The sequence below is a fragment of the Zeugodacus cucurbitae genome, chromosome 6, assembly GCF_028554725.1.
Source record: "Zeugodacus cucurbitae isolate PBARC_wt_2022May chromosome 6, idZeuCucr1.2, whole genome shotgun sequence".
Classification (NCBI taxonomy): Eukaryota; Metazoa; Arthropoda; class Insecta; order Diptera; family Tephritidae; genus Zeugodacus; species Zeugodacus cucurbitae.
Genome location: NC_071671.1, coordinates 10,287,668 through 10,306,629, shown reverse-complemented (window position 1 = coordinate 10,306,629; position 18,962 = coordinate 10,287,668). Strand labels below are relative to the sequence as shown.

Here is an 18,962-nt window from a genome sequence, read left to right as displayed (position 1 = left end):
ATTTGTTTAATGCCGGGGTGGAGCGAGCTCGTTTGCAGATCAAAGATAGTCTGTTGATGGACACAAGCTGGATATCTGTTTATTTATATATAATATTTGTAAATTATCAGCAATTTAATGGTGCTTGCGGGTAAAATGAAATTTTGTGTGCTACATTAATTCCATGAAATCAACAACAAATCGAGAGTTTGATTAATTTCGCAATTATTTTCATATTTTGCACTTGTTCCTTTGGTCTCCACGGCCACGAAATGTTTGTAATAACGGGAGGTAGGTAGTAGGTAGGATATGAATATTAAATTATGCAGTAGTAGTAGATGATAGCGCATGGTTGCGTGCGAATCGGTATAAAAGTTGGGCAATGGACGAGGCACTGCTTACTTTGAGGTTAAAGTCCTCAGTAACTACTTGGTCGATTCGAACCAAACCGAATGCATAAAATTATTATTATATTTTGTTGACTAAATTTTTTTTCAGGTTAGAGCGCGTCGTGCTTTCCTTCGGCTGCCTTGTGGATTCCAGTCGATAGCTTTTTACAATTTGGAACTCGTCTCAGAAGATACCCGAGCCAGCACCATTTTCTTTTGAGAATTACGGCCCACAAGGCTGTTTGGTTTGTGTGTGACCAGAAGTCCGTGTTAGTGACGGTGATGGGCCAGAAAATGCGGCAAATGTTGTGAAGATATCAGTTTGTAAAACTTTTGGATGACGGAGGCTGCGAGATTCCATATTGGAATTGAATATTTTTTAAAAGTTCCGCGTGTTAATTTGCTGGTGATACGTATTTCTATGATTTTGCCGATGGCGAGTTTTTTTCGCCATGTCAGCAAAGGTGTAGGTCCTCGATCTGTCTATTTAGATCCCAGCTTATTCCTTTTTTTGCGGGTAGTATTTTCCATTATGGTGTCCAATACGATGTTAAATATCGGGTGATCCAAGTAGAGGCCATTTTTTACTGATCACGCGTGAATCGTGTAAAGCTGTCATACTTGCGCCTGAACATTGCTTACAATTATTCAACTTTGTTACGAAAATGTATGTTCTGTAAAAAAAATGTTTCACGGGCTTCGTTGAATTCATGGTCAACAAAATCGGCCTACTGAGCGTACTATTCGCAAAACCATCACCCATTTTGAGACTCGGATAATATTCTATCGAATAGACCACTTCCAGCACGCATTGAAGAAAATTTAGCCGTTGCTGAGAGTATACACGAAAACCGTGGAGAGTTGATTCTGTTAGCAACAACTCGGATTGACATATGGAACGACTTGGCGCATTTTACGTCGAGATCTTAAATTGAAAGCGTACAAAATACAGCTTGTGTAAGAACTGAAGCCGCTCGACCTTCGCAAGAGATATCGCTTCGCTCTATCGGCTCTTGAAAAGTTCCAAGAAGATACGACGAATTCGAGCCAAATTCTGTTTAGCGATGAGGTCCATTTCTGACTCAATGGGTATGTAAACCAGCAAAATTGCCACATTTAGGACAAAAAGCAATCTGAAGAGATTCGAGACCTGCCATTTCATCCGGTGGTTTTGGCTCGGTGGAATTATCGATCCATATTTATTCCAACATGATGCCGGTGAAAACGTAACCGACAAAGTCGACCGTTATCTTGATAACTGACAATTTGATGCCTGAACTGAACTGAGCGATATTTCATATTTTGAGCCGGTTGATTGTCCACCAAGATCACACCGTTATACATTTTCCTGTGATACCGTTATACATTTTCCGCTTCGATGTGGGCCTTGAAGAAAAACATAACGTATGTCATTCGTCATTCATCGAAAATTGGACTCAACGGATGGGCCATCTGAGACATAACCGCGGCCAACATTTGCGAAAATATTGTGAATCAATAACAAAAACGAGTTTAGTTGATTTGTAATTTCTCGAACATCCCTAAAACCGAATATATTCCTATCGGTATTTCTCCTTGTTTCTTCTTATGAAGAGAGTTGTGTGTATACAGCATATAGTCACCATTATATGGAAATTATTTGTTCATGTATGCCATAATATACTTCCAACATCGTATTTGTACCGTTGCCATTAGTGAGAAAAAGCTTAAAAATACATCTTCTATTTTTCTTCAAAATGAAAGCCGCAATTTCTAGGCTATTAGCACACATGAACATACATATATTATTTTGAGTTAAATCACAAATAATTAAGGTCATCTCATTACAAAATCGTTTCTTGCAAAGTTTTCAAGTACACACGCCAGGCATGCAAGTCAGAAAGTGTCTGGTAGCTAAATGTATACGCTTAGATTGACAGTATTCGCGTCAGAGGCGCACCAACCAGTGCCGCACGCAGCTAATGAGCTACTTAGAGTGCTCAAAAAGTACAGCGCACGGAGGTGTTAGGTAACAAACAAATGTGTGTGCTATTTTTACATACACTTGGAGGCATGAATTGTACTACTCAGTACCTAACTCAGCGCAATGCTTGCTTCTTAACGGCTGACAGCTGCAACTACACTGCGTCACCACCCACTAGCAGATCTCTCTAGTCTCACCATAGTTTGAGTGCAAATGCCAGTGCTTGTGCTGTTGTCAGTGGCGCTGGCTGTCATTGTCACTTCCACTTCCACATAGTGACACTTCAAACTCTTGGCTGCGTTGCCGCTGACACTTCCGCCGCCAACACCGTTGCGTTGCAGGCGCGCTAACTGACAACAAATGCAAATTTATAGCATCGAAATAGAGAAACCGAGAAAACAAGCAACAACAATTACGCTAATAGTAATAGTAACAAGTGCAAGTACAATAACAATAACAACAAGTTGTTTGGCAAGTCGAATATTTTTGGCTGGCAAAGAAGAGAGGTGTGTCGTGTGGCAAGCCGCGCTGGTGTTGACAACTTCGCGCAAAAGTACAGCAATTTCAGCTAAAATTACTTGCTACAAAAGTAAAAGTGGCGTTGTGAGCGAAGCGCGGTGGAGTGCGGCGCAAAGACACTGAAATGTCAGTTAATAAGACAAACTATGCGAAATGCTAAAGCAACAGAAATAATTTGTAGCTTTAAGGGTGCCGTATGAAGAAATACCTCGCGCCTTGCCTCTCAGCGGCACAAGGACCTGGCGACTGGTGCCACTGTTGCACTCAAAGCCCTAGGCTTTGCATTCATTTTTAATTTGTTGGCGGCGCTGTCGTTTGACTTCAGCTATTCGCAAACTCGGCAGCAAGCAAGCAAGTGCCACATATCGCGGCACTCGAGTGTGCGTGTGAGTTTGTGAAGTGTGTCAGAGTTCAAGTGTTTTTTTCTTTACTTTGTGAATCGCATAACTGTATATATATATATATATATAAGTATATATGTATATAGACTTCTAGTAGAAACATAAGCATATGCAGCGAAAAAAGTTCGACTTGACAAGCTACCCAAGCTGCCCGAATAAAAGTAAGAAAGCACTTGTCAACAGCAAGGGCAAAAACTTTGCTCATTTTGAAGTTTTCAGTGCAAAAAGTTAAGAGATACATATGAGTATATGCCTCCATAAGTATCTGTGTGTGACCTGTCAGCAAGTTTTTGTAGATTGGAAAGGCGCCCTTTGCTGACAGAGTTGTATTTATATTTGTTACTACTTCAAAGCGAACTTTGGCTCAAGCTAACAGCAAAAATAATGGAACGACAAATTCTGTTATGGGCTTAATGGGGACCCTTTTCAAGCATAAATCGGCCGATACTGATGCAATTTCATATTCGATATTCGCAAGAAGTTCATCAATAGTCGCTGGCTTGTTGGCATAGACCATAGACTTGGCGTAGCCCCACAGGAAATAGTCTAACGGCGTCAAATCGCACGACCGAGGCGGCCAATTGACTGGCCATTTCGTGAGATAACATGTTCACCAAACTTGGTTTTCAATAAATCGGTTGTGATATTCGCGCCGTTAGCTCTGCTTTTTCCCGCCTGGATTGGGAAGCGTAGCGAATGGGTCTGGTGTTGAACGAGGATAAGACGAAATATCTCCTGTCATCAAATAAACAGTCAGCGCATTCGCGTCTTGGCTCTCATGTCACTCATAACTTTGATGTTGTAGATAATTTCCTATCCGTATACCTAGGCACCAGCATCAACACCGATAATAATGTCAGCCTTGAAATCGAACGCAAAATCACTCTTGCCACCAGGTGTTACTATGGACTGAGTAGGCAATTGAAAAGTAAAGTCCTCTCTCGACGAACAAAAACCAAACTCTACAAGTTCCTCATCATTCCCGTCCTACTTTATGGTGCAGAAGCGTGGACGGTGTCAACATCCGATGAGACGGCACTAGGAGTTTTCGAGAGAAAGGTTTTACGGAAGATTTATGGTCCCTTGAGCATTGGCAACGGCGAATACCGCAGACGATGGAATGATGAGCTGTATGCGTTATTCGACGACATTGACATAGTCCAGCGAATAAAAAGACAGCGGTTAAGCTGGCTAGGTCATGTTGTTCGAATGGACGAAAGTGCTCCAGCTCTGAAAGTATTCGATGCAGTACCCGCTGGTGGAAGCCGAGGAAGAGGGAGGCGGAAGAGGAGGAGGAGGGAGGAACAGGAAGTACCAGATGGAGAAGGACCTGTCTTCACTTGGTATTACCAATTGGCGCCAAACTGCCAAAAGGAGAGGTGCGTGGCGCGCTGTTGCGGACTCGGCTATAACTGCGTAAGCGGTGTTTACGCCAGTCAAGAAGAAGATATTCGCCGTGCGGCTTGTGGCGCCGTCCTGTTTTTAACCACATATTTTCCAAGTCCATATCATCCAATTTGGTTCAAAAATATTCGGTTATTATTGAGCGGTAGCGATACTAATTCACAGTAACGTGTCGGTGTTGATCATTACTGAAGAGTATTAAAGTAATTTTTTCGAGATGCAATGGTGTCTCATGGAGTCCGTGTAGATTGCTGCCTAACTAACGCATATTTTGCTTATTGACCAGCCATTCTGCCAGAAATGAGCCTAATCACTGAAGATGATTTGTCGATGAAAATCCGCTCTTATAGTTGAGGCCACTGACTCCGAATTTCGGTAGTAAATTTCAATAATTTCGACTCGCTATTGGATCGTATATCTTTCCATGATGAAATGGGAAACCTTACTGAAGATAAATGTCAAAAGAGTGGGAAAAATATAGCGCCGTTTGCTGTCCCTTAATTACTTATATTTTGTAGTTATTTAATATAGAAATGTTCTCAATTTTAATGAAGTAGATTAGTAACGTTTCTGAGCCTAAAAGCGAATAACGAATGACGGATACGAGTTGGATAGAAAAACTGACTTCGTGAATCCATTATAGGTCGCAGAAAATTATATCGAGCCGTGGGCTATATCGAGTGCAAGGTTTAGGTAGTCAAAGTCAATATAATAACCAAGATCAATCAAGTCTATACTATAATCTAACGTGCCACAGCACTCATCTTAACTTGCAGTAGAAAGTCTTCTGCCATTTGGAACTATTTAATCACAACCAGTACTCAAAGAATAAATAGAATGCAGCTTAGGTTTCTCAAATTAAGCATAAATAAATATTTTAAATACACTTCAAACTACTTAATTCAGCACAAACTGTGCCCACATACATAACCTGCTGACTACCACTGGCTGCAACGAATAAAGGAAGCACACCCGCTCTTTCACTTCATATGAACAAAGAAATTTATTTTATTCCATAAATTAAAGTTAATTAAAATCGCTCATCAATTTGCTTTACAAATATTCTCCCGTTGCTCAACTGCCGTGCCCCAGCTAAAGGTTGACTACTCCAATTTAGCCAAAATATCCGCCTCGCGATAGAGCACATACTCTTTCTGGTCCTCCATGTCGACGCGTGTGCCACCATATTTTGGCAGCAGCACACGATCACCCTCCTTCACGCCAATCGGTATGTAATTGCCGCTCTGTGGGTTACGCGAACCGGGACCGACGGCCACAACAGTACCCTCCACCATACGTTCCACACCCTTCTCGGTGAGAACGATGCCACCTTTGGTGACGTTAGCTGCCTCTGCGCGTCGCACCAAAATGCGATCCAATGTGGGAATAACGCGTTTTATTAGCGAAGTCATTGAATGCGGTGTGTGTGCGTGTACTCGTGCGTAATTTCAACGAAAATTAATATTTTGCTTAATTGCAATTTGTTTTGGCTCTTTCAAATTTTAATTTTTACTTCTGACAAGTGTCAAACAATGAATTGAAATTTTTTTGGCATTTTTTCCAGAGATAGCGAAAAGCTTTTATGCTCAATGTAGAGTAGAGTGCCAATGAAGGTGTTGCCTATGCAACAGCTATCTTCTATATGTGAGTATGTTTGTGTTTCGCAATATTGCTTTATGAGCTAAGTCATTGTTGTGCGCACACAAAGGCTAATGCTGACGCTTGAGTGCGCTATGGCGTATACGCAACCCACAAATCGCTGCTAGCGTTTGGGGTTTGAAATTGACGGCAGCAACCAAGCGAAATTGTTAACACAGTTAATTCTCAATGCAATTTTCAAGGATAATTAAACTTGATTGAAGGCAAACTTCCTTGTTTGTATGGCAGTGTATAGAAGTTACATATGTACATATATATATGAAACTAGTATATATGGAGATGTGTAGATTGTTAAGACATATATTGCGTTTTTCAAGCAATACTTTCTGCAGTAAAAGTGTGAGATACATACATCCCCTATATTTGAAAACAACATTTGCCATGATTGGTTCATGCCATGCTATTAAAATCTTAAGGTATATGAAAAGGAATCGAGTATTAATCGTTATATTTTTTAGGATTTCATATCACCATATACATATGTCTCACTACAATTGATTCCACAGTGTTGTGAGATGTAATCTCCAAAAGACATGTGTGTAAATTTCAAAGATCATTGATTGGAGAGATAAGCGTAGATTGCATCATTAACCTTGGTATTTTAAAATAAAATATGGATACATTTTTTGGGCAGGCTATATGAGTACCGAAGACAAACTTTGGAAGACACTGTTATGGATACGAATGAACGAAAAATACGCGTTAGAAACTAATGCAAATTATTATGAATTCGTATTTCTTTATGTTCGATCTGGTCAAAGGACATATAATATATTTTATAATCGAGAGAATGGTTCCTTGAAAGAAATCGCCGTGACTAAGGCCTATAATGGCTTTGGTGCGTTCGCCCACTTTCGTCTTTTCGATCAACCAAAGCATTAGTACACTCTATTTGGTCCATTTATGCTCAACATTGTATTTAATATATTACTGGCCACTAGATTTGTCAATAAACTGTTGGCATTTTTCTATATTTGCTAAATAAGAGACAATTGAAAACTTTAAATCGCTCTCCTGAAAAATCTACTTTTTTGAGTTGTGACACTATTCAAGAAAATGAGCGATGAGCATTTATAAAAGTTTAAAAGTTCTATCGATTTCAATTATGTTTAATATTCAAATAATTCGATTTGTCAACAAAAAAAAATGTATGTCTCTTGAGTGAAATGCGAACTTTTCAATCTACAAAAATTCATATATTATATTTTATAAAATCTTTTGTCTAACATTTTGGCCCAACTTTGATGTTGACGTCCAAGCTATCGAATAACGCACAATAATATTGCATATTAATTTTTTTACTATATTCGGGAATGAAAATAATTCCATGTGAATGAGATATCTTTGAGATGTCAGTATTGTTAACTAATCCACTCATTTTATGGCCACCCAACACAAATCCTCGAATTTTCTGCGAACTTGCTTAGAATTTTGTTTATAGTTGTATAGCATTGGGTGCAAAATGAACACCAAGTGAAGTTGAGAAATTAATAATTTGAATATTCAATTTCATACATACATATGTATGGATATCCAACAACCCTACTCAACAGGTTACAACATCTGTAAACAAAGAAAACTGAGACAATAGAAATATAGTAAACAGGCGTTGCCTGCGGTTTTTACGTACAAGATAATTAAAAGTGTTGCCAGAATTCTAGGGATAAAATTATTAAAAGTAAGCATGCAGGTAATGTTTGTCATGTGAGTAATTTCTGAAAAAAGTCTACAGAGGAGAGCTGTCTTAGCCTTCACTAATTTCACACTAATTTCAAGAGCTAAACATTGACATTTCATAAAAAGCTTTTGCTGTGGTCTTTCTGTTGAATAAAATTGTTATTTCTGCTTTTCCTGTTAGCTCTAGAATATGAGAAATTCCATCTAAAAATTACCCATAAATTAAAATGAAGTATATTTTGTTTTAACTATGTTTCAATGTAGCTTTTGCTATTGAAGAAAAACTAGTTTAGGGTTGCCAGATGTTACAGTTAATAACAAATAAAATAAATTTTAGGTTTTTCGAAATTCTCAATTAACTCGAAGGTGTTGTGTGCTTTATAGCCATTTCGCACAGGATCTAATTGATCAATTAACCGGCCTTTGTTCGATTAAAGTGATTATTTGACTGCGTGTTGTTGTTCCCGCTGCTCGACGGTAGATGCCGCTGCTGGATATAAATAATAAAATACCTATCAGCTGATGAAACTTAACAACTTCTTATGAAAAGCAAAAAAAAAATGCTTAACAGCTGATCGATTTTCGAGTAGCCGGCAGTGCGAAGGCAAAAACTGGTTTCTCAATTAAAATTTTAATTGATCGATTAATTTGGCTGTGCGAAAGGCTAATACAAAGTTTCGAATACTGCTTTTAGAACAAAACTGACTAACACAATGCGGTTACATTTTCGGTTCGAGATCTTGGTTTCTATTATGATGAAGTTTATTCAATCTCAACTCTTAGTTTGTATCCCAAATGTAGTAAATTATCAATGTGTTTTGGATTAATTTCTACAAAAGATCCCTCAGTACCTGTCTCTGTGGAAGGTCATTTTGCTCTACGTTACTTCAAGCACTTCTCCATAATAAAAATAGGAATACAAGTATCACACTTGGTGTAGTGGCAACTCTGCTTCACTTGCTTGAAATACTCCAAAACTTTAGATAAATGAATTTCTATATGACTTTTGTCAATTCTTTCCTAAACATTCTTATGGCGAGTTTGACAGTTGAGTCCCCAACACTGGACCACAGTAGCGCTCAGAATACAAAGAGCTGAGTGAAACGAATTAAGCGAGATGATCTGGAGGAAGTAGTGTCTCGTCTGTGAACCGATTGTGATGATTCACAAAATATTCTGAAAACACCATGTGATATTTTCAATATAAATCAGTTAAAAAGTCTTAATTTTATGAAAAACTATATATTTCGATATAAGCTAAAAACCCAGATGCTTCAAATATTCAATTTTTATGGCTTTTGTTAGACTTTTATTACTATTTATCGACATTATATTTTTAAATTTTCGCCACCTTTTCTAATTGGCTATACCTTTTTTAAGCTTACTGTCCTCTACTATAATATTTCTTCTACAAAATTAGTCCATTGATTAAACTTTTGCCATTATGGTCAAATTGCAACCCAACTAAATTGCCATGGCATCATAAAAGAAACCTAAGAAAGACGAAACGCCCCGGCCTGCCGCATGCGAATGCTATTACTTAGCTGTCTCACAACTTTCACCATGCTTCTCCCATTACACGTTACATACCAAAACATGCTTCAACTTCTTTTAGTATTACTCAATTTTTTTGATTTTTGTGAAAATTACAACGGCACTTACCTTTGTCATTGGGATCGAATTCAGCCTCTAATTCAGCTTTGGTTGGCTCCGCCGCTGCGGCTGCAGCTGCCGCCGACGCAGCAACGGTTTTGCTATGATCATTTTTGTTAGAAGACGCAGCGTTGGCGCTAGCGGTGGGGGTGGATTTAGTTTCGCTCTTCTTCATGGTGTTTCTTACTTTGTGTCCTCGAAAAACGGCTTGGATTTTAGTGGCGGCTTTGGCTGCAAATACAAAAAAAATGAAAGAATGTTAAGAAAAAGTCAAAATTATTTAAGGTTAAATGAAGAGAGGAATTTGTAATGGCAATATACCTTTCTATGCCACTAATTCTATATTACCCTTTTGTGCAACTCAATTCTTATGCCACCTACCACCTTTATATAATGCTTAATTTGGGACCCCTTTCTGTCCCTTTTCTGTCATTGTTGTCTGCATTTATCACCTCAGCTCAATCGCTTATCCATTCTCCCACCGAATTCTCATGTGTTTTATTCAATTTGTCCACCACGCCATCCACACACATTCAAGCATTGTTTAGCACACTGTTGTGGCGCCTGACTTAAAGCCTGTCTATTTTATTATTACTTTATTTTCTTTTCTTTTATTTCACGTTTTTTGTATACTTTTTGTGGCTTAGTTCCGTTCCACTTTCATTGCTACAATAAATTTACCTCTCTCCTTTCTCTTATTTCGTTTTTTTTTTCGCTCAATGCTTGTTTAGTGTTTTCAATAATTCAGCTCACTACTAACCCCTTCCGTTCTCGCGCTACTAGCTGCCACTTTGTTTTCTATTCGTACATATGATTTTCAATTGTTTGTTGGCTGTTGTGCATTTTTAATTGAATTTCTATTGATTTGCGGACGAACAAAAGAATCCATTTATGAAATTGGGTTAAGAAGTAATTGATGGACTAATGAAAGTTTCATGGTGACGCCATTTGTTGTTCTGCTTCGTCATTGTCATTTTTACTGGCTCGTTTTTCAGCGTCAATTAAACATTTTAAATGGATTGGATGACAAATTAAGTTTGCTTAAATTATATTTAAACTAAAATTAATCAACAAGAAGTTAGAGAAGTTTTGAAATCAATTATATTTCTAACAGGAGGCATATCAATCCATCAAAGTAGGGCAGATAGAAATAGAGATTATGACATTTTATGAAAGAACCAATGACTTTCCATTATGACAACGCTCGGCCTCATGTTGCAAGACCGGTTAAAAATATTTGGAAAACAGCAGCTGGGAAGTTTTGCCTCACCCGCCTTATACCCCAGAACTTGGTCCTGCTGACTACTATTTGTTCCGATCGACAGAGAATGCCCTCACTGGAAATCGCTCACATCAGAATAGTGTATTAAAAAGTGACTTGATCCATTCTTGTCACTTCTTCGGCAGGGAATCCACAAATTGTCGGAAATATAATATATTTTAAAATTTTATGGTATCAAATGTACAAAGTGCGATACCGGGAGATGACGAACCCGATTCCCCAATCGATGACGATGGAACCAGTGCCTGACTATGAATATATGTACATAGATTCGAATAGCAATTACCCACCTGAAGATCAACAAAGCAGCGGAGCCGATGTATTACCGGGCGCGCTTTTCAAATACTGCGGCGAAGAACTTATAAGGTGAATGTATCAGATTTTTTGCAGAATATGGTCGGACGAAAGCATGCCCGACGTTTACAATCGCAATGTGCTCTCATTCCACAAAAGGGAGACCCCACATTCTGTGCCTATTACCGTGGAAGTTGGGGCTCCGTCAGAATCGGGAAGGACCTCTCCGAGCCGTTCGATATCAACGGGGCTTTCGACAGGGTGACTCACTATCGTGCGACTTTTTCAATCTATTACTAAAATAATAAATAATATGAACTGCAGAGCTAAATAGTGAAGGTACTATCTTCTATAAGAGTGTACAGCTACTGGCATACGCATTGATATCATTGGATATGAAGCGAATGGGTCTGGTGATGAAAATGAGAACAAGACTATATATCTCCTGTCATCAAACAAACAGTCAACGCATTCGCGAACTCTCCTCCTCGACGAACTAAAACTCTACAAGGCGTTCATTATTCCTGTACTGCTTTATGGTGCAGAAGTAAGGACGATGTCAACAACCGATGAGACACTAAGAGTTTTCGAGATGAGCTGTATATGACTACAATGATATAGTTCAGCGAATAAACAGACAACGGCTATGGTGGTTAGGTTATGTTGTCCGAACGGATGAGAGCACTCTAGCATTGAAAATGTGCTATGCAGTACTCGCCGTTGGAAAGATCATCTTATGAAATAGTCAGAATAGTTTTCTACTGGACCGTCACATCTTTCATATCGTTCTATACATCACCTGGTTCTCAAAGAAAATGCAGTTAGCTGCATTCTTTGTCTTGATTCACATAAGTATCCATCTAGGAATATATGCATATAATATATACAAATAAATAAATATCCACAAACAAATCTGTAACAATTTATTTTCGCATTTAGTTATTTGCTAAGCTCATGTGACATTGAGGCTGACAGCTTGGCAGATTTTAAATTGAATACAGTTATGTTCACCTGATGGCAAAAACGGCACGAGAGAAACGTCAGCAGTTGCAGCAAATATTTCGCCAACGAGCCGCGAACTGCGCCAGCTGTGATATCGTGTAGTGTGTCACAGCTCACAGCTGTTGTGGATGCCAAGGATTTGCGGGGTATATACTTAATTGAAGCTAAGGTGCGATGTAACCGGGATACTGATTCGACATCAGACAATAGTTGAAGCAGTGGAGAGCGGAGTTGTAAAGCACAAAATGAATTGTATTAAATGAGCTAGTTGATTGTTGTTGACGTCGGTTGGAATTACAGTCTCATTTTCGCGAAATCAATCTAATTCTTGTCGTTTCTCTTTAACTGCTCAAGGTTGTTGGTTGTGTTGTTGGTCTTCAGTGTTAGTGCTTGCTGTGCTTTGAAATTTAGATTAGTCTTTCTCTATTTTCCTTTATACATATTTATAATTCTGTATATTTTTCTCTGTCTCATAAAAAATGCTTGTGGTCCTCAAATGCTTTTCATGCATAATTAATTCATAACAAGCAATTTCCGCTTTATTGCGCTTTTAATAAAGGGCTCATTATTATTTAGATGCCATGAAATAATTACATAATTTTTCATTCGCTTTTATTTTTCTACCAAACATCCTTACATTTTTTATTGTTGTGCCTTTAGACCCTGCAGGAAATCGAGTGAGTTCGACACTAGTGCAGAACATTACCGTTTGAGAGTTAGTACTGCAACTCGACCGCACTCCGTGCTTTCATCACAGTAGAAATGAGGATTAGTTGTAGATTACAGAAATGTTAGATAACCAATCTGTATGATCTCTAATTTTTAACATTTCGAAAACAAGAGTAAAACACAGAGCACTCAAACGGAACGGGAAATAATGCTCCAATAAAAGAAGTGTTAATTATCGTTTCATTTGATTTTCCTGGCCAGCCTACAATGCAAATTTCAAGATAAATTTAGAGAAAATATAGAATATAATCTGAAAATTACTCTAATATAACAATCAGAGTTTAGGAAAATGTGTTTGCTGAGAGCTATCTCCATCTCTCTCTCTCTTAACATTTAAATATTCTAAGAACTGAATATATCTAAGAACCGGTTCTATCAATAATGGATTCCTTTTATATATATAAGTACCTTTTTAAAATTTGGGTTGAGAGGACACCCTTGCCATTTAGTTATTAAAGTAATCCCCTTTTGCTTAAGTACCTCAGTATTTTCCTACTGGCTATACAAAGCTCTGTTTGACTCCGCTGAAGTGCGCATGAGAAACAGCTATAAAGCGCAGTGTCAGCGCAAATGGCTGATATTTATGCCGCACTAAAGTTGATTTTCGCCAAAAAGCGTAACGGCATGCATACATACATATATGAATATAAGAATATTATTTTTACATTCCAGCGAGTGTAAATACAAAACCTCCTGGAAAATAAATTCGACGCATTTGTTATATCACAGCTAAGTTGAGAGCAGCAACTACATTTTCACTTTCACTTTATCGGATTTTTTTGTGCATTTCCTTTTTCGGCGAAAATTCTCATGCAAATTGAAGCGTGCTTTGTGTGAAGAAGAAAAAGCAACAATTAGACTGATTGTCAGAGTGGCGTTGAAAACGCGAGCGCCGCGTTTGCCTTTAGCGCTGCGAGTCATTGAAGTGTAACTGCAAAAGCGAAATTATTCCGTTTGAATTGGTGTCAGAATGGCACGGCGTGTTAGAGCTCCAGTTAGTGAAGCAAACAGTTGTTATGGTACTCCTTTGAGTAAGTTCAAAACGACTTGAATTCCTTTTCTGATAGATTGGATCTATTTCTAATTGATTACTAAGTTGAGATGGTAATAAAGTAACAAAAAATAGTACAAATTGAATGTTTGCATATAATTTGAACAGGTGATATAATCCAATCATGCTCTTGATTCTAATTGAAAATCATTTTAAGATAAATTGATATATGGTTTTCGAATAACCATAGTATTTCACAATTTTTATTTGATTTATTATGATAATCTAACAACATCTTAATATAATTTAAAGATTATATTTTGTATTTGACAGTTAACATTATTATGCCATAAAAAGACATATGGTTTCCGTACTACAATGTGTACTACAAAAAAATCTCAAGTAACCATGTACCAACTTAGTGACACACATGTAGTATATTATGAGTTTGAATTTTATCAGTTCATGCAAATAAATGGAAATAAAATATAGTTAAAATAAAAAAGCAAAAGAAAGGGATCCCGACTTAATTATAACTACAAGCAATCTTAAAATATTGTTTTCATTATTTTTATTAGTTCCCAAACGATTTTTTCTTAACTTCTTCCAATTCCGTTTTTTTTTGTAACAGAATTGGTTTATTTTGAATTTAATATTTTTGTAGTTTTCAAAATGTCAGAAAATATATGATTGCGGCAAAAGAGCCTAAAGATTTCGATATGTTCAATGCATCCAATTGTAGTACATTTTACAACACCACACAATTATAATTTCATAATACCGGTGACACACATTTGGTTTCTGTAGCATACAACAATATGTACTACATGTTTGTCGATGGCATTAAGCAGGTGTTAAAATTGTTCGACCGTTTTGCGTTTAAAAAATCCTCATAATGAAAGCTAAGCCAATTCATATTTCTTTCATTCATTGAAAAAAAGTATATATTGTCACCACTTAGGTCACGTGTCAAAAAGACATATACATACATAAACTTATATCATAGAAGACTATTATATATTGTCAAAGCTGATTGAACCTATCCAAAATTTTCTGAGATGATTAGCCATCTATACCAAACGATTAGGTACCAAAGGTATGAGTATCGAGATGTTTCAAACTCAGTCTTGCGAACCGACAGTAGAGGAGCAAATTAATTACCACCTCGCCATCAGGATTCCTAGCCTAGTTCAGCAGACCTCTTGTGTTCCTCTCTGGGCCAAAAGGATCTCCCAAGCGAACAGGTGCAAGTGGTTAAACAACAACAACAACGCCAAACTCGCGTAAGTCCATTGATACACTGTCAGACCAGAAAAGGACAACGGTGTGCCGGTTTGGTCCCAGACTAAAGAAATATGATCACGGATGTTATATCACTGGCCCTGCATTTGAAATTTTTACAAAATCGGTATCATACTAAACAGACTTAACCTATCAGGATGACGAGACGAGTTGAAATCCGGATGTCTGTCTGTTGAGTAAAAATTAAGATATCTTGACGTAACTTGGTACACTTTCCCCGTGAGATTGTGGGAGGGATGCGAAATCGGACCATTGCCACGCCCACAAAATGGCGAAAACCAAAAACATATAAAGTGTCATAACTAAGCCATAAATAAAGTTATAAAAGTAAAATTTGGCATAAAGGATCTAACTAGGAAGAGACATATTTGAACATAATTTTATCTGGGAAAGTGAGCGTGGCCCTCATTAAGTTTTTTCCATAACTAGAAATCTTGAATTGGCAATGGGAGTCTAATTTCATAAAATATGGCTTCCGTAACTCGGAAGTCTTCTAACTCGAAGCTTTTTTGTGGATTATGGCTATTCGAGTCAGGGAAGTTTAATTGTATATCGTAAACTAATAAAGATAAACTCTCTAGGGTCGTTTCCTTCAGGTACTACCATAAACAGTCTAAAAATGGAGGAAATCGGATTATAACCACGACCACATCGCATTCAAAGGTTATGTTGAAAATTAATAAGAGTGAGTTTACTCATTAATGAAAAACGTCAGAAAAATTATTCACGGAAGAAATGGTAGAAAGAAGCTGCACTATTTTTTTTTTTTCAAAATGGAAAATGGACGTCACTTATGGGTCAAAACCCATACCTACCCGATCGATTTCAATAAAATTGGGTACATAATATCTTATTGACATCCTAATGATGCACATAAAAATCGGTTCATAACCACGCCTACTTCTCATATAACTGATTTTTGAATTCCTCCTGATTCCTTCACTTTATAATATATACAATAGGAACCAATGACGATAGCGGAATAAAACTTTAGACAAATGCTGTATTTGAGTGTGGCATCACTTGTGGAAAAATTGTCGAAAGCGAACTATAACTTTTCAATGCCACGGACATCAAACATGAAGAACTCAGTGCCTTAGGGTATTTTTTCACCGAAAATATCGGTAAATCTATCAAATATTTTTAAGTAATTTAGAGGGAATCTTTTTCTTCTAATAATGTGTCTTTGTACCAAAAATGGTTAATATCGGGTCATAACTTCCCCAAGCTTTCATATACCTTATATTCGCATTATCAAACTTCCGGTGGGTTTTATACCGCATATATCGGTTAATATGTGAGATATCTTAGCAATCAAGTGAGGGTCAAACTAAGCAGGGTTGTGAAAAAATTATCGTGAATTTTTTTTACATTTTTGTTCTGAGTTGCTCTTAATTGACTAAATGAAAACGAAACTATACCACTAAGGTGTGAGTACCACAATACTAGATACAAATGCTATTAATTATTTAATATCTGTTCAAAATATTGTTTACTCATTGAGTCTAAACTCTACGGAGGTACTTTAATCTTTCAAATAATTGTTAAAAAATTAATATTTTTATAAAATTGAAGGGTAAAGTAATACGTTACATTGTTCGTTAAGATTTCACCAGAATTTATGGTAACTGCAATCGATGCTACATAAATTAAATTTATACTCTTAAATTTGTGCACTTTGCGTTCATTTTGCTTCGCTCTTTTGCCTTCGCAAAAATTGTGTCAAAGTGACGTCTTTCAAGCAATCAGCATTCAATTCGAAAATTTGCAGCAAGTTTCTTTATGCTGAACTTACAAGTAATTTGCAAAAATTTCGCTAATTGATTCACCATACATAGTAATTGCTGCAAAAGGACACAGCGCAATCGGTTGCGTATACGCCATGGAGGCGTTTATGTGGTGAGGCATTAATTTGTTTGCGTGTGGCATGTAAGTTTCCGTTGATTGACTTGAAATGCTTGTTGGACTTAATACAGCTTTAACATAATTATTTCTCAACATATTTTAAGCCAGCTATATATTTGTATCCCTCATTTATGCAGCGACATTGAAGTCTCATTCATATGCGCATATAATTGTATTGTGAAGTGAAGTCACCATCAACACATGTTCGTGAAGCAATAAACGTGTTCATGCATTATTCACGCCGCCCGACCACAAATACAATTTATGCTTATCTCATCAGTACTTTAAAATAATTTACAATTTCGCTTCATTCGCAAAAGTTCACTTTAAATGGTGTGTTGTGAAACGGGCAGAGAGGACTGCGAAAGAGTTGAGCCATGGAGAGCACATAACCACAGGACATGCCACATGCTGCATGTGGAATTTACGTTGCATATGCACCGCCCCAATCGCAAACACATGCTGCAGCGACGTGGTGTGCCGGTGCCTAGAGACTAGCGAAATTGCGATCAGGAAATTTCCACTATTATTGAGGTCACTCGTGTTTGTTGCCGCACGCCACGCCATGCCATACCATGCTGCATGCATGCATGCCTGGCAGTACGATTTTACTGCTATTTTACTTAGCGACTGGTTGGAAATTTATAAAGTTTTTTATTATTTCTTTTATTTTAATGTTTCCACAAGGCCTTCTGGCCGCTTTTACCGGCATATTTTGAATTTGTTCATTCCATTATTATTACTTTTAGATTTTCGCTCGAGCGTAGTGGAACTGAAAATGTTGGCGAAAAATATGCAAATTATTTGTGCCGACCACTTCAGCATGCCGGAAATGGTGGAAATGGGTACATGCATAAATACTAGGGTGTGTTACTTTGCATTATTTTCCATAACTAAGCTTTCCGCATGTGTCGCGGTCATATCCGGTATCGATCTAAGCATAAATTTGTAAAAAACCGCTGTGTGTGATTTGAAAACCATTAGTTTCAGTTTAAATCGTTATTTCGGCTATTTGGTGGGAAGAGAAATACTTTTGTGGACCTTCACGCTTAAGTGAAACCTTTGTTGAAAACGTGGACTGGCCATTCAAAGATGACAGGGAGTCGAGAATGTGCTGATTAAATAATGATACTGTCGCAATCGTTTAAAAAAATTATATCGAAGTATAGTATATGATATATGTGAATATATGTTTGGTGAAGTATGATCCTGCTTTAGAATTTTTTAGTGATTCAATATAACTTGATGTGCTATATATGGATCATTTTTACTGAAGACCAAACCTGGCTCCTACGATAATTAGTTATTCAAGATAACCATTTTGTGCTTTCGACGATGCCTCTTATGCTTTTAATAGACATATATAAAAGGTTTAATGCCTGAAGGATTCAAAAAATGCTTTGCCGGCTCTGCGAATGGGCTGGGCATTCAAAAAGAAAGAATTGTTTCTTATTCACAATCGCGGCAAACGTTCTTGTAGGGCATAGCCATTTTGATCACATGTTCTCCAAATGGCCAATACCCCGTTATAGTAGCTGTAAGTCTGTAAATACTTTTTCCCTAGTTCTTGTCTTTTCATATTTTGGCCATAACTGTTTAGTTATTTTGAATTTGGTTGTTTATTTCCATTTGTTCTCGACTTATTATTCAAATTGTGTATTGAGCTCTCTTTTGATCGATCCTAGCGGGCATAGAACTAACTTTGCCTCGGCTTCATCTAGAAAGGCCGGGCCTTTTCATGGCTGGGGACCCCGATCAAGTCTAGGTGGTGTTTGCCTTCCAGTGAACTCAATGACTTCTTGCAGTTATGAAC

At 37.5% G+C, this 18,962-nt stretch overlaps 2 protein-coding genes across 4 annotated transcripts in view; both read right to left on the bottom strand.

Annotated features, from left to right (window-relative positions):
* LOC105210939 (uncharacterized) overlaps window positions 1–18,962 on the bottom strand; it is a 213,628-nt gene that overhangs the window by 38,462 nt on the left and 156,204 nt on the right. For all 3 annotated transcript variants that reach the window (XM_011182150.3, XM_054233131.1, XM_029039426.2), the window contains one exon: window positions 9,654–9,875. In XM_011182150.3, the coding sequence (XP_011180452.1) occupies window positions 9,654–9,875 (222 nt within the window). The remainder of the gene's footprint in view (window positions 1–9,653; window positions 9,876–18,962) is intronic.
* LOC105210938 (10 kDa heat shock protein, mitochondrial-like) lies at window positions 5,634–6,233 on the bottom strand. The gene has a single exon (XM_054233132.1). It carries the CDS (start codon window positions 6,065–6,067, stop codon window positions 5,759–5,761), a length of 309 nt encoding a protein of 102 aa, XP_054089107.1. The 5' UTR covers window positions 6,068–6,233; the 3' UTR covers window positions 5,634–5,758.

Coding starts and splice junctions, on each gene's coding strand:
- LOC105210938 (XM_054233132.1), bottom strand. CDS start 6,067: ATGACTTCGCTAATAAAACGCGTTATTCCCACATTGGATCGCATTTTG.